This window comes from Lineus longissimus, chromosome 18 (genome assembly GCF_910592395.1).
Source record: "Lineus longissimus chromosome 18, tnLinLong1.2, whole genome shotgun sequence".
NCBI lineage: Eukaryota > Metazoa > Nemertea > Pilidiophora > Heteronemertea > Lineidae > Lineus > Lineus longissimus.
This window is the reverse complement of record NC_088325.1, coordinates 6,268,275-6,292,657: the sequence shown is the minus strand read 5'-3', so window position 1 is coordinate 6,292,657 and position 24,383 is coordinate 6,268,275. Positions and strand designations below refer to the sequence as shown.

General features: G+C 41.2%; 1 protein-coding gene across 1 annotated transcript; it reads left to right on the top strand.

The window, feature by feature from the left end:
- The first annotated feature begins 4,454 nt into the window (after positions 1-4,454).
- LOC135502645 (uncharacterized) lies at positions 4,455-16,662 on the top strand. Its single transcript, XM_064795601.1, has 5 exons — positions 4,455-4,665; positions 5,605-5,916; positions 6,657-6,935; positions 8,470-8,545; positions 15,656-16,662. The coding sequence occupies exons 1-5, from the start codon at positions 4,455-4,457 to the stop codon at positions 15,909-15,911; spliced, it is 1,134 nt and encodes a 377-aa protein (XP_064651671.1). The 3' UTR covers positions 15,912-16,662.
- Positions 16,663-24,383: the final 7,721 nt, after the last annotated feature.

The window sequence follows — 24,383 nt, the reverse complement described above, 5'->3', positions numbered from 1 at the left end:
CAAGTCATACGTGAGATTCTGAGTTGAAGCCTATTTTGAGTCCTATTGTCAATATGTTCATCCTCAGAGAAAGTGATATGTGCCAGACTTTTGAACAGGAAATAATAAGTAGGTACATTTTTACCGCCGCGGGAAAAGGCAAATAGCAGGCTGAATCGCCAGCCGTGCGAAATCAGCTTTTAAGCTTGAGTTATGGAAGGCTCTTTGTTAAATTGCGCGTCCCCCGCTGCAAGTTTGTTTCATTTCGTAATAAACATACAAAAACACTTCAACAGAATGAACAAAAAAAAAATAGATGTAGCTTGAATAATCAAAACGTCAGGAGCATCTTAGAATTTATTAAGACCTATGTTTATTGTAAATCTTAACATACACCATACAATGGGTGATTTCAAAGTTGGTTTTGATTTTAGTGTTGGGTGTTAGTGTCAGTTTTATTCTTAATTTCTACCCCTAATAACCTATGTCTGGATAAGACCAATTCGAGGTTTTAGTTTAACACCAACACCTGGTTTTATCTAAACACCTAAAACATGGGCTGAAACTAAGAAGAAGTTTTATTCTGCAGGTAAAACTAACACCAAGATGGACAGAGATAAAACCTTGGAAAAACCAAACATGCATGTTGTTGTCGTTGTTACTGTTGTTTCCCTATTGTAACCGCTTCCGATCTATATAAATTTGGTCATCTTCTTTCACGTCCATCATCATTCCCATCAGCGTTCAAAATACCAGCAACTACTTCTTGAAATGGTACGTACAACATGATTTTTTTTTCTTAACACCAACACCAATTGTGAAATCCACTCGGTGTTAATGCACTCGGTCTTATTTGAAATAGGATAATGCTAAAACTGAGTTTCAAAACTAACACCAGAACTGATTTCATTTCTGGTGTTGTGGAGAGTTTTAGTTTTAGTCCCGGTGTTAGTTTTTGACACTAAAACCATCCCTTAGTTTTAAGCTAAAACCGGTCCTAATGCTAAAACCAACAAACACCGATTTTGAAATAGGATGAAACTAAAACCCACTTCATTTCAATGCTGGTTTAATCGAGGGTTTTAGTGTTCCATTTAGTTTTAAAACTAAATCTAAAAACTGACTTTGAAATCACCTATTGTGTGTAAAGTAATCAGAACAGCCACTCTTCTCAGCGGATTGTACTAATTTTTTTCAGGGTTTTGTGTACGAGGTAGGAGTATCTAAAGCCTGATCTCAGAATGCCGTGCATATAAGGGTCAACTTTAATTTGTTATTGTTACCTAGGAGTGGATCTTTGGATGGTGGCATTATTGTTTGTACGAAATGTAAGGGTCTGCATCACATGATTTTAAGCGGCCAGAAACCGAGTATTTTCGAAAACCCGAATAAGCAATGTGTTTGTATTACCTCCTGGAAGACCAAAAATGAATGGAAACTTAATGCCACACCATTGACATCATTTTATCAACAGCGTTAATTTCTTCTTGTCTCAATCATGGCTTTGATTGATTGAATAAATCAGTGTCGCCACATTGGGTGATTTCAAAGTTGGTTTTGGTTTTAGTGTTGGGTGTTAGTGTCAGTTTTATTCTTAATTTCTACCCCAAAAACATATGTCTGGATAAGACCAATTCGAGGTTTTAGTTTAACACCAACACTGGTTTTATCTAAACACCTAAAACCTGGGCTGAAACTAAGAAGAGGTTTTATTCTGGAGGTAAGACTAACACCAAGATGGACAGAGATAAAACCTTGGAAAAACCAAACATGCATTTTGTTGTCGTTGTTACTGTTGTTTCACTATTGTAACCGCTTTCGATCTATATAAATTTGTCGTCTTCTTTCACGTCCATCATTATTCCCATCAGCGTTCAAAATACAAGCAACTACTTCTTGAAATGGTACGAACAACATAATTTTTTTTTCTTAACACCAACACCAACTTTGAAATCCACTCGGTGTTAATGCCTAAGGTGTTAGTTTTATTGGTAATACAAAATGCACTACAAATCTTCCAAATATAACACCGAGCTGGGATTAAGATCAACTCCTTGGTGTTCCAATTGGTTTCAGTGTGAAACTAAAACCTAATTTGAAATAGGATAATGCTAAAACTGAGTGTCAAAACTAACACCAGAACTGATTTAATTTCTGGTGTTGTGGAGAGTTTTAGTTTTAGTCCCGCTGTTAGTTTTTGACACTAAAACCATCCCTTAGTTTTAAGCTAACACCGGACATAATGCTAAAACCAACAAACACCGACTTTGAAATAGGAAGAAACTAAAACCCACTTCATTTCAATGCTGGTTTAATCAAGGGTTTTAGTGTTCCATTTAGTTTTAAAACTAAATCTAAAAACTGACTTTGAAATCACCCAATGGGTGATATGAATAAAGACTAGGTAAATATTTTTATCTAAATCTCCATGTACATTTACACCAGACCTTTCTGTACAAAATTGAAGTAAAAGCATTTGCTAGACTTTATTCATTGTCTGCGCGTGTAAAACTGATTTTAAATCATTTTGGCCAATGAGACCCACACCCGAGTGATGGCGCTTGCGACGATAAATGGAAATGACGTTGCATCTTAATAGGAAGATGGCGTGAACCGGGACACCGCGATAAGTGTTGTAAAAATGTTTCGAATACCTCGAATTAATGATGGCCTCGCTTTCGTAGGTCAGGCGCTACATATAATAAGTGCGGGGCAGGAGATAATAAGTACGGGGCCACAGATAATAAGTGAGGGGCCACAGATAATAAATGAGGGGCCACATGTAAGAAGTCCGGGCCACAGATAATAAGTACGGGCCACAGATGATAAGTGCGGAGCCACAGATAATAAGTGAGGGGTCACAGATAATTCTTGAAAAAAGAAGTTGTAATGTCCTTTCCCAGCCACCGTAATGAACAGAGATGCTGCTAAACCTTTTCGTATTAACACAGTATCTCAAATTAAACCTAATAATGAACAGATTACAATAGCCTCAGGCCTACGCAATTCATATTGAGACCTTCATGTTTATTCCTTTATTCTAAGATGCTTTACACGCCACGTACTGTAACAGAAATACTGTGAATACTGCAAAAAAATGTGAACCCAGCTGGCTGCCTGAGCCTGCATCCAAGCGATACCGGATATTCCAAAATGTGCCGCATGGACGCTGAGCTTCACATTCATCCAGTAGTAAAATTAATGGGCCTAGGAATTGATTGCATAATACTAGTGTCAAGAACCGGTGTCAAGATGACCCATAGAAATGGCACCATGATCAGGCATTTTGAAACCTACATTATTGATCAACCACATTGACAGACCAGACCATTCATGGAAATCGCCTCCCAGAAAGGACCTATTTGGCATTGCTGGTCATATTGGTGTCATATAGGGCTATGAATAATCATGGATAAGGCAGGCCTACTGACTTTTCTTTGTCTGGTCTCTCTTTCAAGGATTTATAGTATGTTTATTGCATTCGCCATTGATGGAAATTAGGGAGTTGCCTTACTTGCCTACGATTTCGGCTTATCTTCGTTAGTCCAAAACGATTATAAAAGGCCATCTTCAACGACACACATTTAATAGAATTAGAAATATTTCACGGAACGTACTTTGAATACGTCTGTCAAACCTAGGAACTGAATATAATGTCATCAACTGCCATGAGTTTTAGTGCCGTGCGAAGGGGTTCCGAAAGGAATTGCATTGCGCATGTAGTACACTGCTGGGTTTGGAGTGATAACCATTACGATGTTGAAATCGTAATCGTAGCGTGCGGAAACTATCTAATGGTTTTGCCCCTCAAACCAATCAGCTCGTAGGTGTGCACGAAAATAGTTCAGTTTGAAATCAATGCGTGGTCTCCCGATCACCATACCAATTGAATGGTAATTTCCTTTTGAAATACGGTGTGCTTAAAATGAAGAAAATGATAACGTTTCAATCCAATTGGCTTACTTATGCGGTTATCGCTCTGAAATTAACCCGGTGAAAAAGGTGATTTGCAGGCTAAAAGCCGTAAAAAATCTCCCCCCTAATTTCAGACCCCCGAAATCCGGAAATCATCCTGCATTACGTACAACGAAAATGTCATGGTTTGACAGGCTAGCAGAGGTATTTTCGTACTTTCGGCTGTGAAGGTGTTTCTCCCTATGTACGTCTCGGAAAAAAATAATAAACATTCAGATAGTACCAAAAATATATGAATTCGGTGAAAATGGCTTAACTATGTTAACATTTTTTACAGGAAGAGTGTCGACATCAGTTGTCTCAATCAATGTGTTATGTTCGGTTGACCTAATAAGTATAAGACAATGCATGATGCGCTTTAAGTAATGCTTAAGTATTGATCAAGTGTCAAGATGATCGCATTTGGGCCTTGATAACGAGATATCGATTTCGAAACTGATAGTATATCAATATATGACCACAACATTAACTAAATTGACAGTCATGTCAAACGGGAAAATATGGACACACTGGTTTCAATATTAGTGTTGCTCTTTATACTATTGATATTTTGTCATTTCAGTAGCCGATTTTGTGATGCTAAACTGGCAGAAAGCAGTAAGAAGGCGTGCGGCCAAGGGTACTTTTACGACAGTGATATCAACGTGTGTATCTCGTGTATCTTTGCTTGCAAAATAAATAAAAGAAAATGCAGGAGCCATGGTTGTGTTGGTAAGTATTTGAGGGCAAGAGCATTCTTCGTTAGTTAATTCAACCAGGACCCTGCTCCTACTCTACCTCTTCTCAAACTTAGGCTCAACTGTTATTGACGTCGTAAATATGGGCAAATTCCGATGAAGTAATTAGGTAGTAGAAACACACGTTATTCGAGCCGAGCATCGATCCGCATCAAAATGATCTCTGCCCGGAGGCCTCGATCTCTCGTGTCCACTCGGGATTATCGGAATGCCGTGATGATTCAGTCAGTTTCTGAATTTGTTCCCCATTTACGTGTTATTTAATGACGGGATCTGGAACAGCTGTAGAATATAAGGTGACTTGGAAGCCGGCAGCTTGGTAATAATGCCCCTTATAATGTCATTTTTCCTCGGACTAAAACATAGTTTATAGCTGAAGAACCTTGAAAAGATTACTCATGTAAACGAAACTAAATAAGATCGAAACAGGAATCGTATAAGTATCGTATATTTTTTACCTAGGATGAATTGCAATCATTCATGCCTCATCGGTCAACCCGTCACGGAAAAAGGGACTGTTTGGGGGGCGGGGGGGGGGGGGCATTTTAAATTGCTATGCCGGGTTTGCAATACACTGTTTATGACGTATATAATGATCTTGACATTCTTCGTATGTCGTTTTTATGTATTGATCGACCTTATTTTATACGTGCGATGTTCCACTTCAAGGGTTGAAAGTACACAAGCAATCTATAATCGACTTTTAACAACAATGTTCTTCTTCTTTAAATTAACACTTGTCATGTGTGTGTTAGGTACTTCAACTATGTCAAAATGCATTGCTTTTAAATTTCAGGGTGCAAAATAAAAAAAACAAGATCTTAAAGCTGGGATCGGAACACTCTAATATCTCACACTATCATGTTGACTTTCTTGTTTTGCGTATACAGTTATAACTGCTGACACGTTTCAGGTACCCTATCTGCACCAAACAAACTCGAAGTAGTCAATTCAACTGCTGTGGCAGCGACTGTTGAGTGGATCTCAGATGGCTATTCGGAACAGAAATTTTACGTCCAGTACAAGAAGCGTGCATTGAAATGGGATGTTGTCTCAGAAGTCCCTCAAGGAGGAATACCTGATCCAGGTCAAAAGAAGACAGTCCGCTACAAGGTTACGGGTCTGGAGTCAAATGTCTTTTATGCGTTTCGGGTGCGCAGCGACAATTCTCATCCAGGGTCTCATGAGAGTGTTTTCAGCAATGTGGCATATGTAACAACACCAGGTACTGTAAAACAGGAACAATTTTCGTGCTAGATATTTTCGAGAATTTTTCGAGCAGGTCGTATTCGCGAAAATATTCTGCCTCGAAGACATTCAGATTTTTTATCTACGAATTGAGATTCTTATTTACTTGATCATTGTAAACCATAACATTATGTCACTTATTTCGCACATCAAGTTGTTGCAAATCTAAATCATAATGGCATCATGATACTGATGTCTGATGTAAACAAGGGAACACCTCTAGACTGGGGTCACAGCTGATTTTAATCATGTCAGGTATCTTGTCTAAATCAACAAATCTTTTTACAGTGCAATGTTTGGACTACCATTGACCACAGATATCTGTTTATGCTTATGGCGTTATCAAGACTCAACTTATTGACAAAATTATAGTTTTGTTTAGTTTTTTAAGACAAAGTTGATACCAGTGATATATGACTTCATTTTCTTCTTTAAAATCATCACCATCGCCACGTTCAATGTGTCGTTCAGTGTGTTCGTTCGACGTGTCAACATGGTGTTTCCATGATTCTCTTCTTTACATTTAACAAACCGAAAGCAGCAGGTCGTCAACTAATCTAGCGTCTGATTATAGCCGGCAGTTATACGAAGAAGTATTGCTTTCTCACTCAGGAGAGTGCTCCGCATCTCTTCAGCGTGGGCCTAATTTTTCCGTCAAAAATGTTATACATGTATATGGTTGATCGAAATATTTAAAGAATTCAATTTCATTTGCAGTTGCTCCCAAAACCTCCGTCACTGCTGTCCGGATACACAACAACGTCACGATACGATGGGAGCAAGTGATTGGACAATATACAGTGATAAAGGTCAAATACTGCATACTCGGCACAGAATCCTGCGTGAATTACATCGCACCGAAACCTGAAGATAACTTCGTAACATTGGTCTTGGATCCTGACAAAATATATTATTATTATGTGATAATTGAAGACAGTGGCGATGTTGTCTACATGAGCAACCGTCTGGTTGTCAAGGACATCGGTACCAGTGCGGGTGAGTGTAAAAGGCGTATGCACTACAATCAAGCGCGTCTTAAGCAGAAAGTGCTATACACAGAGAAAACAATGGATGGCCAATGGTCGCATTATTATTTGTAATGTATACATAGTTGTAAGTAAAATAATTTAATCCTAAGAACCTGAGCGGCCGATTTCTGGACTGCATCCCAGAGGCGCATTTTCCCGAGCGGGACCAAAAACGGTCGGGAATCCCGATTTCTATATTAGTATTTCCTAGAACCTAATCGGCCAATCAGAAGCGTTGTTACAAACGGTGCTTGGCACTCCAGGCTCAGCGTAGCTCGGATAATGTTATGCTTTTGATCGTGTCGATTTTGATCAAGATTTGACGAAAAGGCAAGGAATTTCAGGGAGTTTTCAGGATTTTTCTCCGAGGCACCTAGGGTGAGGGTGCGCGTGTGGGTGCCGGGGATACAGGGTTGGGTTAATGGTAAAGTCGATACCAAAAAGCCTCGTCAGCGGCATTGAAAACTCTTCATGACTATGGTGTTGACTATTCCCTGCAAGAATAGCACTGTTCGCTTGTACACATTAGATTAGTACCACGAGGAGTGATACGCATTAACGAATTGTCATTGAGAGTAGAATTTTTCATTGAAACATGATTCAAAGTCGGTGCTTTCACCATCCGGTCGGTTTACTAAATTACAATAGGCTACGCAGTGAAGACTGCACCGGCAAAGCTGCATTGGTAGCTATTGATATTGTACCAAAAGACAGGAGATCATGATGTGCTGCGGAAACAACATTTGTTTTGAATTTGTAGACGATTGTAAATAATCATGTATCTATATTAAGTATTGTTTTCGTTTTTGAAGTGCCATTTTGAAATGCCGAATTAGGTGGCACATTTGAAACCTTGTTTTTTCATCAGTATTGTTGTGTTATTGCGGATGCTCAAGTTGGATTTTGATGATGTTGTCCCCTTTACATGTTTTGCGTTCTGAATAGTTTCGCTGCACTGCCACAACTGGCCACCATTCCTGTCTTATTCGTTCGAGGACTGCCGGAACTAACACTTGGAAAGACATAGCAAAAATGGTTTCTTTGTACAAACATGTCAATTAAATGATACTGATTGTAAATTCCTGGTGTAAATTCCGTTAGAGGTTGTTTCACACATCTCAGTATTTCCATACAATAGCCAGCTAGAATGACCTTGAATTTTCAATAAAGAGACTGACACAAAAAACTCAATATCTCTTTCAGCAATTCCTAGTCAATGATGGGAAACACTCAGAAACGGAAATATTCAAACACGTTACAACTGCCTGGTAAAATCAACCTCTGGCGTTGTCAATGTCGAAAATCTCGCTTCGATTTTTGATAGATTGTACTCTGAATGAAGAAGAAGCACATAGGCCTAATTGTCGAACCGGGCCATGTGTGGTGCGTTCTGGAGTTTCGATTTCATATGTCTGGCCGATACAATTGGAAAAAAAGATGATGAACATCATCCGCAGTTTTGTTAACGTTTTTTATTCTTTTCATTTTACGTTATTTTGCAGTGATGAGGAACACATCGGTTGGTCTGTTTGGAGCAGTATTAGTAATTGGAGTAGTTGTCACCGTAGCTGTTCAGAGGTAAGCTTCTGACATGTACTTTAAATTGTAGTCACATCGCATTAACTGTTTGTTAAGGAGGCTTTACTGAATCAAAATATTTGATTAAAAAAGTGTCAAAAAGACATATGTTTTGAAATATTTTTTTTTTTCGCTGATACATTCTTAAGAATTTTATGTTAAATAATCTGGCTTTTATTTTTTTAAAGTGTTACTTGGAAGCAGTAATATTCTAATAAGTAATTGTTTTCAACAACCGGGTGCCGCATCAACCCATCGTTCCCGCAGGTTAAGAAAACCTAATTTTTGATGGATGGTATATACTTGCAGAACCTCAATGTAATGAAAAAATGAACTGGATACGAAGAATGTTCTGAACTGTTTCGCGCCATACATGTAATTAACGCGCCATCATATTGCGCCTCCGCATCCTCAGCAGCGCGCGTCATCGATGACGCTTTCTTCAACAGTGCGCGTCATCCGCAGCAGCGGCACGTTTTAATTTCAATTCATCCGTCATCAGAGAACACCGCACATTTGTATTTTCCATTTTCAAAGTTCCGAAACAATATAAGTCGTAAACCTTCAGGTACGTTTATCTTAAATATCATAATATGAATAGATCAGATTGTATGTAAATTAATTTCTATTCATTGCCTTTTATATATTATGTAAGATTTATATCATTTTATTGACTGACTGTTCTGCACATTTCAGAATGCAATGCACTGTTAATAAACACGCATTAGAAGAACGACAACTTTGTTTCGTCCATCAAATCCCATTCGCCACAAAGTTCTGAAGTAAGGTGGATGCAACAATGGGTATCGACGGTGTTGATGAGGTGGCTCGTCCAGAGAGCAATGAGGGCAATGAATGTGCCACAGGAGGCGAAGCATGCGCCAAGAGAGCTCCCAGAGCTACCCTAGAGGATCTTAAGGCTAGACGTAAGGTCTTGCGCGGTAAGGTCACGAGAACTATAAACAGGCTGTCTGGAAAGATGGCAGGTAATGATATTTCTAAGTCAAGATTAGAAAAAGAGATGGTAGTCCTGAAGCAGGATTTTACCGAGGTCTGCTCTGTGAATGCAGATATGTTTTCCTATCCCGGAGTCGACGAGGATAGATTGAGTGGTTGGGAAGAACAGATAGCGGATTCGTTTTATGACTTTGTAGAAAAGACTGAAAACTATGTGTGTTCATCACCCAGCGATCACCAGGTCACACAGCCAGTGACAGAGGAACGGTCAGCAGAGACCAATACCGGTGGCCAGACTGCAAAAGTCGCGGTCCAAGATGCAAGTCGTGATAGCCCGATTGTCCAGGGCAGTGATGTGGTTAGTGATGCAAGTTCTACAAGTACAAGTCTTGAAAATGTTGATTCAAACATATCAAATGTCAGTGTGAATGTTGTAAACTTTGATTCTAGCACTGGTGTCACTACTAGTAGGCCCAAGATTTCTATGTCAGGCCCACACCATGCATTTGATTCATGGGTTGATCAATTGATCGAGTTTCAGGAAACTAGCTTTCCTATCAGTTCAAGAGAAGTGTCTGTCGCTGATGCCCTGTATAGATTAGAGGCAAGTAGAGATGTACCCACTCTTCAGCTTAGCAAGTTTAATGGTAACTCACTGAACTATGTCGATTTCATTGACTCGTTCAAGATCCATATTCATGATAAAAGGCATCTCACTGACGATTCTCGTATGATGCAGCTTAGAATGCATTTAACTGATGAAGCTGAACGAGCTATTGTAGGGCTAGGCACAAGTGGTATGATGTACCATACAGCCTTAAAGATGTTAAAAGAGCAATTTGGCTCCAAGAGTATAATTGCCCGTGGTTGCATTGACAGGCTTGTAAAGGGGCCCAAAGTTCTTGATCGTAAAGCTATTCGCGACTTTTCGCTTGACATTGTAAACTGCTTAGCTACGCTCAACCGCATAAATTATCTCGCCGATGTAAATGCTTCCGAAAGCCTCCGTCAGATAGTTAGGCGCCTACCAGACCACATGATCCATAAATGGAAAACCACCGCAGCGATACTACGCGAGCGTGATACCTTGCCAAATCTTGCGCATATCAGCGATTTCGTGCGAAAACGTGTTAAGGCGGATTTCGACCCGGATTTCGGCGACCTTGCTTGTCACAAATCGGATGGTAAAGTTACCAAAGTGGACCGCAAAGGTGTTCATTCCGCTCAGTTCTCCGGGCCTAAGAAACCGCGAAAATGCTATGTTTGCGAATCTGATCATCGCGTATCAGAATGTCCTACGTTCTCAGATTCCTCCGTCGCCGATCGGTTGAAAATAGTCAAGGACCAACGTCTGTGTTTTGGTTGTCTTAATCGCGGTCATCGATTTGGAGAATGTAATTCCAAGAAGAAGTGTGGAAAGAACAACTGCAGTAAGACTCACCACCCTCTCATCCATTCAGATCCCCCTACCAGTGGTGCAGTTTCAACCCTAGATCGAGATGGGATCTTACCAGTTGTGCGCGTCAAGTTCCGATCAGAGGATGGCAGAATCCGAGAAGGTAATGTTCTCATTGACAGTGGAGCAGCTACCACCATCATTCGGAAGGACTTCGCCAAGGCTTTGGGACTGCAGGGCAAGAAAGAGGGACTAGAGATTTCTGTTGTAGGAGGAGACCAGCTCAACCAGACCAACAGCCGACGTCTAAAGTTTTGGATTGCGCCATTGACAGGAGGTGAGGAGCATGAAATAGAAGCTCACGAGATAGATCGCACGATTGTCAGCATCCCTCCACTAGACCGACCATGGTTATCCTCGTTCAGTCATCTCTCGGATCTGAAGTTCACTCACAAAGCAGGCCCAGTTGACCTCATCCTTGGAATACAATACAGCCATTTGCACGTAGAACAGGAGATCAGACAAGGATTACCGTTCGAGCCAGTTGGAAAAAGGACCATGCTAGGATGGTTTGTTATCGGCCCAGATAAATCTGTCGACTCCATTACGTCCATCAGTTTTGTGAGGAAGGAGAACCCTGATGTGAGTCGATTGTACAACTTTGAGACGATAGGTGTAAGAGCACCAAATTGTGATTGCCCGGAGGATATGATGTCTAGAGAGGACAAGAAGGCCATGGACATGTTTGCTAGCTCTTGCCATAAAGATGGTGACCGCTATGTCATTGGTTTACCTTAGAAGAAGGATCCTTCACTCTTGCCAGATAACCGTTTCCTAGCCGAAAAACGTCTCGCCTCATTGGAAAGAAGTCTGGCCAAGACTCCAGAGAAGGCTGTCATGTATGACAAAGTCATTTCTCAATACCTAGAGAATGGATGGGCCGTCCAGGTCGATGAAGATGAACCAGTTACTGGACCTATCTATTACCTCCCTCATCATGGAATCTACAGACCTGAGAAAATAAGTACCCCGTTGCGTGTAGTCTTCGATCCCGCCTGCCTTTTCAAAGGTGTTTCGTTGAATTCTTTCCTCCTCAAAGGACCAAATTTGATGGGGAATCTACTGGCTGTTCTCATTCGTTTCCGCGAGGATCTTGTCGCAATCGTGGGTGACATTTCTAAAATGTTCTTTCAAGTCAAACTGAAACCTGAGGACACAGAAGTACATCGCTTTCTGTGGAGGAACTTGGATAGTACGAGGGAGCCAGATGTCTATCGTATGACTCGAGTCACTTTCGGTGATAAGCCATCGCCTGATATGGCGAGCTTCGTTATACTTGAGATTGCAGAGAAGTTCCAGGACATTCATCCCGAGGCCGCCTGGATTCTGCGAAATGATCGATACATGGATGATCTGATTCACTCCTGCCCATCCACTGAAGATGCCACCACGCGAATGATGGACATAGACGAAAGCTTGAATGATGGGAAATTCAAGGTGAAAGAATGGTACTGCTCTGCCCCGTCATCTGTTCAGAAGACAACGAGAAACGACCAACAGTCTGCCCCAAAGATCAATCTCAGTGGAGAGGACGTCAAGACACTTGGAGTTTTATGGGACCCAGTGGCAGATGTGATAACGTTCAAAGTGAAAGAGAAGCAGATGCAGACATTCACGAAACGATCAGTTTTGTCAAGGTTGTCCATGCTCTTTGATCCCCTTGGGCTAGCAACACCTGTAACCATAAGAGCCAAAGTTGCGATGCAAGCCATTTGGAGGTTAGATAACTTAGGATGGGATGATGAACTACCCCCGGACTACACAGAACTATGGACAAAGCTGTTCCAAGACTTCAAGGAGCGTGAGAAAGTACAACTACCAAGATGCGTAAAGCCGAAAGGTGCAATTGGTGGATCATCAGAGTTGCACGTATTTGGAGATGCAAGCTTCACAGCATATGGTGCCGTGGCATACATGCGTTGGAATACTCTCACTGGTCCTACAAGCGTCCGCCTCTACACCGCAAAGGCACGCGTTGCCCCTCTGCGTCAAACCACTATTCCAAGATTGGAACTGATGGCGGCGTTAGTCACTTCTCGTCTAGCAAAGACGATTCACACGGAGCTTCGCGAAAAGCCAGAAGTTCACCTCTGGTCAGACTCGAAGATAGTTCTTCACTGGATTAAATCCAATTCCATCGATTTGAAGCCATTTGTTGGAGTACGAGTGGCCGAAATACAATCGACATGGGATCCAGAGCTTTGGAATCACGTCCCAACAGAACAAAACCCGGCTGATGACCTGTCTTGTGGACTGGAAGCTTCGGAAATGGTCGGACGTTGGATGAGTGGACCTTCCTTTCTTCTGAGTCCAAAGGAGGATTGGCCATCAAAGGTAGAGATCTCAGTACCTCCAGAAGACAAGGAAAGAAAGAAGCCAAAGCCAGTCTGCACAGCAATGAAAGTTGTCTCGCCGATTGAATGCCAGAAGTTTTCGACATGGGGAAAGCTTTTGAGAGTAACCGCACTCTGTCTTCGGTTTGTCCACAACTTGAAGTGTAGGATACAGGATCGAGCTGAGTCAAGAGAGGGCACACTTGTACCAGAAGAGATTAGAGCAGCAGAGAACTATTGGATTGTTCAAGCTCAGAGAGACCTGGGAAATTAGGAAGCGAGATGTCTCGATCTTGCTCCCTTCGTGAAAGATGGAGTAGTCCGAGTAGGCGGTCGACTTAGAAAAGCGAGCCTACCTTATGACCAGATCCATCCTGTTTTACTTCCCGCCTCAGGGCACATATCTAGGTTGGTGATGGAAGATGTCCACAGTTGGTTGATGCATCCCGGTTCGGAGCGTACTCTCTGTGAGAGTAGGAGCAAATACTGGATTCTCAAAGGTCGTAACATCGCAAGAGAAACCGTGAGGAATTGTGTGATTTGCCGGAAGCTGAGACAGCCACCACATAGCACCCTAATGGGTGATCTACCTGCAAGTCGTCTCCGATTGTTCGCACCGCCATTTACAACTACTGGAGTGGATCTCTTCGGCCCGTTCATGTTGAGATATGGTCGCAACAGTAAAATGAAGGCGTGGGACGCGATATTCACTTGCGCCACTGCTCGCGCTATTCATCTGGAAATAGTGGAAAGTTTGTCGACTCAATCGTTCCTCCAAGCAGTTCGCAGATTTGCTTCGCGTCGCGGATGGCCAAAGACATTAATATCGGATAACGGCACCAACTTCATTGGAGCTGAGAAGGAACTCAGGAAACTTACCAAAGAGGGACGCAAGCAGTTGGAAGAATTTGCAGTTCTTCATGATATCAACTGGAGATTCATTACGCCTTTGAGTCCCCATCAAGGTGGCTTTTACGAGAGCTTAATCAAGCAGATCAAGAGCGCACTTAGAATTACTGTGGGTGATCAGACGCTTACATGGAATGAAATGTCAACTGTTTTCAGTGAAGTGGAATGCCTGGTTAACTCAAGACCCATTGGATACGGAAGCGATGATGCCAATGATTTCCGTCCACTCACTCCTAACCATCTGCTGATAGGACGAGCTTCAACAGAAATTCCACAAGGGCCGTTTGTAGAATCGAAAAATCTGCACAAACGCTTCGAGTTTGTGCAAGCTCTTGCCACGAAGTTTTGGAAGCGATTTGTCAAGGAGTACCTCTCTACTCTCATGCGCCGTGCCAAATGGCAGAATGCTAAACGTCAACTTGCGGTTCGAGACGTGGTTCTCTTGACAGATCAGAACATTCCACGGGGAAAGTGGGATGTTGCTCAGATAATCGAAGTATACCCCGGTGATGACAATATTGTCCGAAACGTAAAGGTCAGGACCAAATCTGGTGAAAAGAAACGCAGTGTTCAGAAGTGCTGTGTGATCTTGGAAATGGACTCCGCATAATTATTATCAATACAATGTATCTCATTATTGTTGGCCCCGGAGGGTTGTTCTGAACTGTTTCGCGCCATACATGTACGCGCCATCATATTGCGCCTCCGCATCCTCAGCAGCGCGCGTCATCGATGACGCTTTCTTCAACAGTGCGCGTCATCCGCAGCAGCGGCACGTTTTAATTTCAATTCATCCGTCATCAGAGAACACCGCACATTTGTATTTTCCATTTTCAAAGTTCCGAAACAATATAAGTCGTAAACCTTCAGGTACGTTTATCTTAAATATCATAATATGAATAGATCAGATTGTATGTAAATTAATTTCTATTCATTGCCTTTTATATATTATGTAAGATTTATATCATTTTATTGACTGACTGTTCTGCACATTTCAGAATGCAATGCACTGTTAATAAACACGCATTAGAAGAACGACAACTTTGTTTCGTCCATCAAATCCCATTCGCCACAAAGAACGAATTTTTGTTTGTGTTTTCTAATTTTCAATTTCAAGTATTAGTAATGCTCATGTTGCAGAGATACACGAGTTTCGTTGGAGAATTTCGTTTGCAACTTGTCTGCCGTTAAACAGCTTTGCACCTAGTATGGCAAATGCAATAACTCTGATCAGCAGAGAAAGAAACACAAGTATTGAAAGAGAACTGCTTTAGTGAACAGGTTCCCTCAGAATGACATCACCATATGTCTAGCGTCTGTTTTCTTCATACTCAGAAAAACTCGCATTTGTCCCTATGCAAGAGACTCTTGTAATTTTCGGACGAACGGACGCTGTGTTGACGGAATTGTCTTCGGACTTTGAAATTAACGGTAACACTTGTTTTGATTACATAGGAAACGTAGACAACGCAAGAAGAGGCAGAATCGTCGACCTGCAAATGAAGAAGGTGACACTATTCCACTGATGCATTGCCATGCTAGTGACGCAGACGACAATTGTTCTGGTTCAGCTCCCATGCGTGTTCTCAATCCACCAGACATGACAGTCCGTTCGAGACAACGATTGAGCATCATGACACAATCGTATCCTTCGCCATTTTCGCCTAGGAAATCAGAGAGATCGCTCATAGCCCGCAAATATTCCCTCTAAACATAGCCGTGGTATATCCTATGAAATATTCCATCACCGTAATTTCTGTTTTTTCCAGTTTCAAGCGCACCTGAACTTAGCGTGCCTTGCATACAACAGTGCTTAGGTAGCCAGTAACACATGTCAGTTCCTATGCTAGTATACCAAATTAGGCTAACGCTATCAGTTAGTATACACCGTATGTTCAGGGTTCAGATGTTAGGCCATTGTGTTATGCAAACTCACAACAGGTGCGATGTTCAGATTGAAAGACAATGAAGTTACTAAAGTGAGCTAAAGATAGATGGGATTCATGGATGGGGTGGCCCTATTTTGGGATACGGGTGTAGCAATAGCACAATTTTAGGGAGATGTCTTATGGTATACGGTAAAAAAGGTACAGGAAAAAAAGGTACGGAAATAAAGGTACTGAAATAAAAGTACAGGAAATAAAAGTACTGGAAATAAAGGTACCGGAAAAAAAGATACCGGAAAAAAGGTACACAAAATGGCATAAATAGGTAAAAAAAGGACACAATTTTTTAAAAGAATATTATTCTCTTCAACTGGTTCAGACTCGGCCTATGTCTTAATCTTTTCTTGCCCATTTTTCTTCTTCTGTGACTAAGGTGGTGCCTTAAAATAGTTTAATACATTGCGGACAATTTTGTTACGGAATGAATTTGGGGAAAATTCATAGAAGAATTTGCCCAACAGGGGAGCTGACTTTTTTTTGGTAATAACCATTTTGTGTTCTTTTAAATTTTAAAATTATCGAGTCGTATTCTTATTAGGGGCGGATCCAGGATCTTGGGAAGGGGGGGGGGGGGGGGCCGCACCTAGCATCCTACCCGGCATTTCACATTAAAATTCTCGCCAATTTCCCTAAATAGCTTGTGTTTGGTCATGAATCTAATAATTTGTCTGTTAAGACCTAATTGGCCAGGCACGTTGTTAATTTATCATTTATCATTTAGCATTTATCAGTCAACTCTTTTGCAGAGGGAATTGTCCTAGAATCTTTACAATCATCATGATCTTGATAGTGTATAGTGCTGCGCACTATATCACTTTTTATTGAACAATCACTTCACGTGAAATCATGAACCGCTGTAAATAACTTCTTCGTATTTAAATATTGTTTCATGTTGCGAACGAGTGAGGGCTCTCAACAAGGACTTACGGTTAAAAGGCCTTCGACCTTAATTGATGATATAAAAGTTGTTATTAATATTTACTTAGAATCCTTCTCAGACCCCTCGCTTGTTTGCGTGTCATGAAGCAGTATAGTCAAGTTGCATGCTACCATTAGGCCATTTATTCGCTTTTCGGGCTTCATTTCATCCTAGTCAAAACATTACTCACCTTAGCAGGTGCATTATTACATAAGTATGATTAACAAATTTCTATTAAAAGAACAAAATCACCGTCACAGCATATTTCATCATGCTAAGGAATGCATTTCTTGAAACCATGACTAATATATAGGTTGAGTAATATCTATGCAAGTTTTGAATTGAGCAATATCTAGAAATACTGATATTTGTTATTAGGCGAAATAAAGCTGTGAGAAACAGTTATATTAGGGTGGTTTTGCAGACGCACGGATAGCGCGATGTGAACAATTAGCAGCGGTGACGTCATCACTTCTTGCGGTGTCGTGACGTCGTACGCAACGTCCCTTCGCGTAAACGGAGGGAAAAGACGGATAGCGGGCTCGATACACGTAAGTCTAAACGGACAGCAAAATTGACGAATTTTCACTGACACAGAAGTCGTACATCCTGAGTAGCACATGTAATAGTTATTAGGAATATTGTGCTGTAAATAAATGGCTTTGTAGTCGATATCGCCTATCCTTGCAGGCGAAAAAAGATGATGAAGTGCGGTTGCCGATGTTTCGCTGCCATGTACACTTGACACTTGTGCCGCATGCATTTCATGCATGTCATGATGTGGATATTTCCCCCGCCATCCATGATCATGATGATGATGGAATGTGTTGTCTTGTGTGTTCATGTTGTGTTTTGGCCAATAAATAAATTTCATTTCATTTCATTTCATTTCATTGTTGTGAAGGCAGGTCTAGAGTGGTGCACGGGTGTGGCACAGCCAGGGGCACCTAGACTTAAACGTAACCGTTTTCTCGTGCGCAGCGAAACCACCAAAATGACGCAGCAGTAAATGAAACGGTTACGTCTAGCTAAACGTTCACGTCGCGCTATCCGTGCGCCTGCGAAACCACCCTAATATCTTTTATGTGAGATACGTTTTGTAACAACAACTAGTACTGTATCCAATATCACTGTATAACATGTCATAATTTGCCTTTAAGATAAATATTTATCTGTTAGGAAATACCCTAAAATATACCAATCATTGTGAAATACAATGAGTCATTTAATGCAATCCCAGGGAGATCACCTCAAAAAGCCAGTTTAAACCAGAAATAGGTATACATCTGACGAGTAAATTGACTAAAATTGCACATCTAAATTCCTGGAAAAACAGGTAAATTCCTGAACTAAAACGGGTATATAAAGGAAACAAGTTGCTTAAACGGGACACATTTAGAAGAGGATCTCAGTCGAGACACAAAGGGTCAGAGTCACTGACAGGCTAAACGGCCACTGAGATCTGAGCCCCCCCCCCCCCGATTTCCCGTATTTCTCATATTTCGGATAACCTAAAATTCATTCCATTCCACTCGAAAAAAATACACATAAGTTTGCCGATTTCACCTAATTTTCAACATAATAATTATCATTCTTGCATTGATACGTACCTAATTAGCCACGATTGATTAATATTACTATTACTCCTGGCTTTAAAGTGATCTCCCAAGGTTCGCGAACGGAAATTACTTATGATAAGACATAATTACTATTACGTACAGTTTCATACCTGCTGATTTCAACAAACTTCTAGCGGTATTCAGCCCAAATCATCTTTAGGCCTTTATATTTCATCCTTCTCCTACTATTGTAAATTCTCCTCAATAAAATTATAAAGCACATTTTAATCTTAGCTTGATAATATCGTGTGCTATACTAACAACCTTTTGCATAAATTGATTCCTAGCAAAGAGGTACGATTCTTGCAAGCGCCCCTTTCTGCTACTGTAGAGCTTGTGCTTTACCTTTGAGTTAATCCGACCCCCCATTTTGAACTCGTTTAGCAGAGCCTTATACCAAGAAATACCTCGTGTTTAGGACACAGTTTGACTGTGTCTTCATCAACCTCAAAATAACATCACTGGTACTTTTTTGGAAACATTGACCTGTCTCAATAAGACCCCCAGCCATGAATAGATTACTAATCTATCACATGTACCAATTACACGTGTTGCTGTTTACACAGCTTCAAGTAAGCCACCAGAGCACGCTTACATCTGCTGAACTCAGGACCTTGTGTGATTCATTGAGCAAAACTCTTCTTACCATATCACAAAAGGAAGAATTATTCCCCAATCATCGTCCTTAACTTCTTGCCATTTCACAAGTGTAAGAATATCCCCTCGGATCACGGTCCCCACTACTGGACCAAATACTTACCATTTCACAAGCGTAAGAATTACACTCCTCGGTCGACCCAATAGGTACCCCGTACCAACCACACCTAAAAACCCCCTACAATAGCCGTGTTCTCACTATTGAAAACCATAACGGTATACTGGAAATTTGATATACCTATTTCTAAGGCCTATGCAATGCCTACGCAACAAATAAAGTTAAAGTTATGAATAGAAAAAAAGAGAATTCAAATGATATTTTAAAAAAATTGTGTACCTTTTTACCTATTTATGCCATTTTGTGTACCTTTTTTTCCAGTACCATTTTTTCCGTACCTTTTTTTCCTGTACCTTTATTACCTAGATTCATGTTTTATATAGGCCCTTTTTTGCCTTATGCTTAGATATTTGGGCAAGATTTGGTGTAATAACTTAGCCTGTATGACATTTGAAACATAATTGTACAATTTTGTCAAGACTTTGGACTATGTAAACTTTACCTTTTACTCTTTTGTCATAATGCATCGGCCAGCCATTAGTGTATCATGAACTCTCCGGGATCTTCCCCTAAGGCCAAGTCCCATCTGCCAGGTCACCGTCTTAGCGTCACTGTCTTCTTGACGCTTGATTCAATGATAACAACAACTCGTATTATGACGAAACTGAACAAAAGTCTACCGAAATGCCGCATCAACCGTATTCTTCAAGTCAACCTGAACTGTTCCGTCTGTCCTTCGCATCTGAACAGGATGTAAACTCTGCTCTTAAGCATTACAACGACTGGGCCATTCCTGGCTCTACACTGGAACATCCTCGTCGCCTGAACAACCAGGACCCGAATCGCCAACTAGCCTACATCCTGCATGACTTTCCAAATACCTGTCCGATGAAGAAATTGTCGATATGCTCAACACGTATGATTACAAGGTTGCAGCTTCAAAACGTCTAATTTCGTCTGCCACCGGTCAGCCATCCCTGGTGTGTCGCATCTCTACATCAGATCAAGACACCACAGAACGCATTCTCCTTCAACGCAAGGTTCAAATTGGGTGCCTCTTGTTCTCAACCTCGATTCCATCCAAACACCATCTACCGTTACGCTGCCACAAATGTCAAGCTTACGACGACCATCAGTCGAAATGTAACAAAACTCCCAAGTGTTATCTTTGCGCTGCCGAATAGCGACCAGATCAAACATGGCCATCGGATTATAAGTGTGTCAACTGTAAATGTAGACCATCCGTCATCCTGCAACTCTTGCCCAGTATGGATTACGAGGCTCAAGGAAAAATCCGAGAACCTTCGACAAAAATCCGTTATCACCAACGCCCAGATACAGCAAGCCGTCAGATTCAGCCATACCTAGTCCAGCAATTGGCTCAGCCAACCAAGTCTGAAATCGAAAAACTACCAACCCGTCTCGACAAATAAGAATCCGCAATTAATGAAAATCGCCAAGACTTACGCAAACTACCTACGATCGAAGAGATGCGCAAACAAACGCAAGAAGCCTCAGCCGAAAGAATCGTAATGGTCCTTAACAAAATGGAGGAGCATAATGAAACAATTGAATCGAAACTTAACGCACAAACGGCTGCCATCATGGATATGTTAAAACGCCTCAACCCCCGCCAAGACCCAGACGAAAGGAACGCAAGGGAAAATGCATCGTAAAAACGTCCCAGTTCACCATTCGACCCACGTCAATGCGCATTCACACTGGCTTAAACGATAAGGAAGGTCTCATCTAGTTCAGATAGAGCAATTTGCAAAAGACTCCGAAGGTGAAGAGTGAAAACAAACATCGCCATTCATTACAGCCACGTTAATTAACAAAGGTGTTAAAAACTGTCACAAGCCAAACTCAGTTATCATAGCACTTAATAATTATGCCTCTAAGTAATACAATCTCTATACTTCATACGAACTGTCAGGTTTACTCGACCACGAAACCAGACCTGGATCTAATTATTCACGAATTAAAGCCAGACATTATAGAGGATACGTGTAAACACCTTAGCCAAGAACTATATGAACAATGCAAACCGACCCCCCATAAAAAACCCATCGAAAACAAGTCACTAATAAGCAAGATATTGCACTTTTTACCTTTTTTTAGTTTTGGCCTCCTGGTGGCCAAGTCGAGAATTAGATCGGATCAAAAGAGGTAACATGACATAGGGAGTCTTGTGTACCAAATTTCAAGTTCCTAGTTTTAGCGGTTAAGAAACGTTTCATAGTTACACTCAAACGGCCAATTTACACCATTTAACATATGTGACCTTGAAAATTATGTTAAATCAAAAACCCGTAGGATATGATGTATCATGGCTAGGAGCACCTACCATGAAAATATCATCTGAAACAAGTCACTAATGAGCGAGATAATGCACTTTTTACCTTTTTATATCAGCACTTTCGGAGAAAGTTCGGATATATTGTTTTTATCAGATTTGTCCGTATGTCACACTCTTGTGACCTCTCTACATTCTGAACGAGTTTACCTAGACATTTCATACTTGGTGAGAACGTGTATGGGGTAAATATCAAGATCATGTTCGATAATGGCAGATATTGCATTCAAGATGGCCGACTGGCGGCAATTTTGTTGTAAACTTGGAAATGCCTTGTGACCTCTCTACATTCTGAACGAGTTCACCTACACATTTCATATTTAGTGTGCACGTGTATGGGGTAAATATCAAGGCCAAGATCGATAATGGCTGATTTCGCATTCAAGATGGCGGACTGGCGGCCATTTTTGTTGTAAAACTTGAAAATGCCATTTGACCTCTCTACATTCTGATCTATTTCACCTAGACATTTCATATTTGGTGTGCATGTGTACGGGGTGCATATCAAGGTCAAGTTTGATAATGGCTGATTTCGCATTCAAGATGGCCGACTGGCGGCCATTTTGTTGTAAAACTTGGAAATGCCTTGTGACCTCTCTACATTCTGAACGAGTTCACGTAGACATTTCTCGGTATAGAAATAGACTACCCAAAAAAATAATAAAAGCCACTCCAACCATCAGCTTCCTTATTTACTATTCTATTCCATTCCATAACACTGCCATCAACCTGATTTCACCAAAGTGTGGATATACTAGCGTTTGCCAGCAAACGCGGTACCTCTAGTTTAGTTTTGGCCCCCCGATGGTCAAGTCGAGAATCAGATCAGACCGAAATTCGGTGTCAGCTGTTATATGACGTAGGAGTCATGTGTACCAAATTCCAAGTTCATAGCTTCAGCGGTTAAGAAGCGTGCCATAGTTACGCTCAAACGGCCAATTTACGCCATTTGACCTCTGTCACCTTGAAAATTAGGTCAGATGAAAAACCTACCATAAAATTGTTATCAAAAACGGGTCACTCATAAGAGGGATATGATACTTTTTAGGTTTCCCCTGCTGGCCCCCTGGTTGCCAAGTTAAGAATCCAATCGGACCGAAATTCATTGTCAGAGGTTACCTGACCTCGGGGGTCATGTGTACAAAGTTTCAAGTTCATAGCTCTAGCAGTTAAGAAACGTGCCACTCTTTTTTAAAACGGATACAGACTACGACGACGACTGACGACGGACGACGGACACAGCGGTGTTGTATAGACTCCCCTTCGGTGAGCCAAAACGGCAATACTATTATGTACAAAGTCTCGATCCGCAATATGTTGCATGCGTGGTAGAAATGTAACTGCACTTCGGCATTTTGTTGAACTGACCGACCATTGAATACCAACGGCGAAACCTTTAAAATTTCGTTTTGATTAGCTTTTCTGACTTAACGTACCATTAAGGGCTTGATTACCAATCTGTCAGCTATCCGGTCACCTCTTAATCCACAGTCGCATTTCCTATCATTTAATAGCACATAAAATGGAAAGGCCAAAAACTGACTGAAATAACACGCTTTTCCGATTTTGGTTCCGACTACCCCAGTGAGGTCTCTGTGAAGAGATAATTTGTGTGCGGATCGATGCGCGAAAATTTACACCACGACTTCACGCTGCAGGCGCTCGATTACCCCGATACTGCGACGATTTTGGATTATGACGTTGCGTCATAATAGCGGGGTGACGTGAACTCCGATCTCAGCGTGAACTCTCACATGGCGGGAACAGTTTTTCGTGTTAGGACTTGTATTGTGCGTACTAACAATAAGGAATAACGCGCTTTTCTAAAGTCTAAGAGCTGAAACAAAATTGGAAAAGCATTAATACGATATAATGATATTAGACAATTAATAGCGCTCGAATTATGCAAGCATATTCTTAAGCGCTTCATAATGAAAAACACTACCTATAAAGGTGGCACGTAAGTAGTGTCTTAAATTGACCGATGTTTCCTGCCGTTCTCACAGTACTTGGAAGACTATTCCACAGTTTGGCGGCAGCGAATAGTCAACGGATGAACCAGAAGAAGAACAAACATCATGAAGCAAAAAGTCGCACATTTCTTTAACGTTGAAACCGGCACAAATGCCCCACAAACACTCCACAACTCGTTCAAATAATACTTTGGACTGATACTGTTTATTCCATCGGTCAACATAGGCACACGCCTTGCATTAGATGTCACTGAACCTAATTGCTTCAAGCAACAAATTGAATATTCACTGCCATGATAGTTTTACTACAGCTCTCTCTCGAGTTGGAGATCAGTATTGTTGTTGCTCAGCAGGCCAGTCAAGAATTATCGTACAATCACGTGACCTTTGGAACGCTCAGAAATGTCAACGTTTTAGGCCAATCTTTGGCATGGACTTGAAATCTAATAACCTCAGTAATTAAATCAGATGTTTCTCTCGCCTTGAAAGTATTCCGGGGTAATATCAATGGAAATTAGCTGAGTTTATCGACGTCTTCCGTGCACATGAATCTCGCCCGCTGAATTATATAAATAGAAACTATTAACATCGTGGCGGTGTGGTTCCTCATTTGGCCGGATGAATAACTAGCATTTGCTTTCTCTACCGATTTTGA

Coding starts and splice junctions, on each gene's coding strand:
- LOC135502645 (XM_064795601.1), top strand. CDS start 4,455: ATGGACACACTGGTTTCAATATTAGTGTTGCTCTTTATACTATTGATA. Junction 4,666..5,604: donor CAGGAGCCATGGTTGTGTTG/GTAAGTATTTGA, acceptor GACACGTTTCAG/GTACCCTATCTGCACCAAAC. Junction 8,546..15,655: donor GTCACCGTAGCTGTTCAGAG/GTAAGCTTCTGA, acceptor TTGATTACATAG/GAAACGTAGACAACGCAAGA.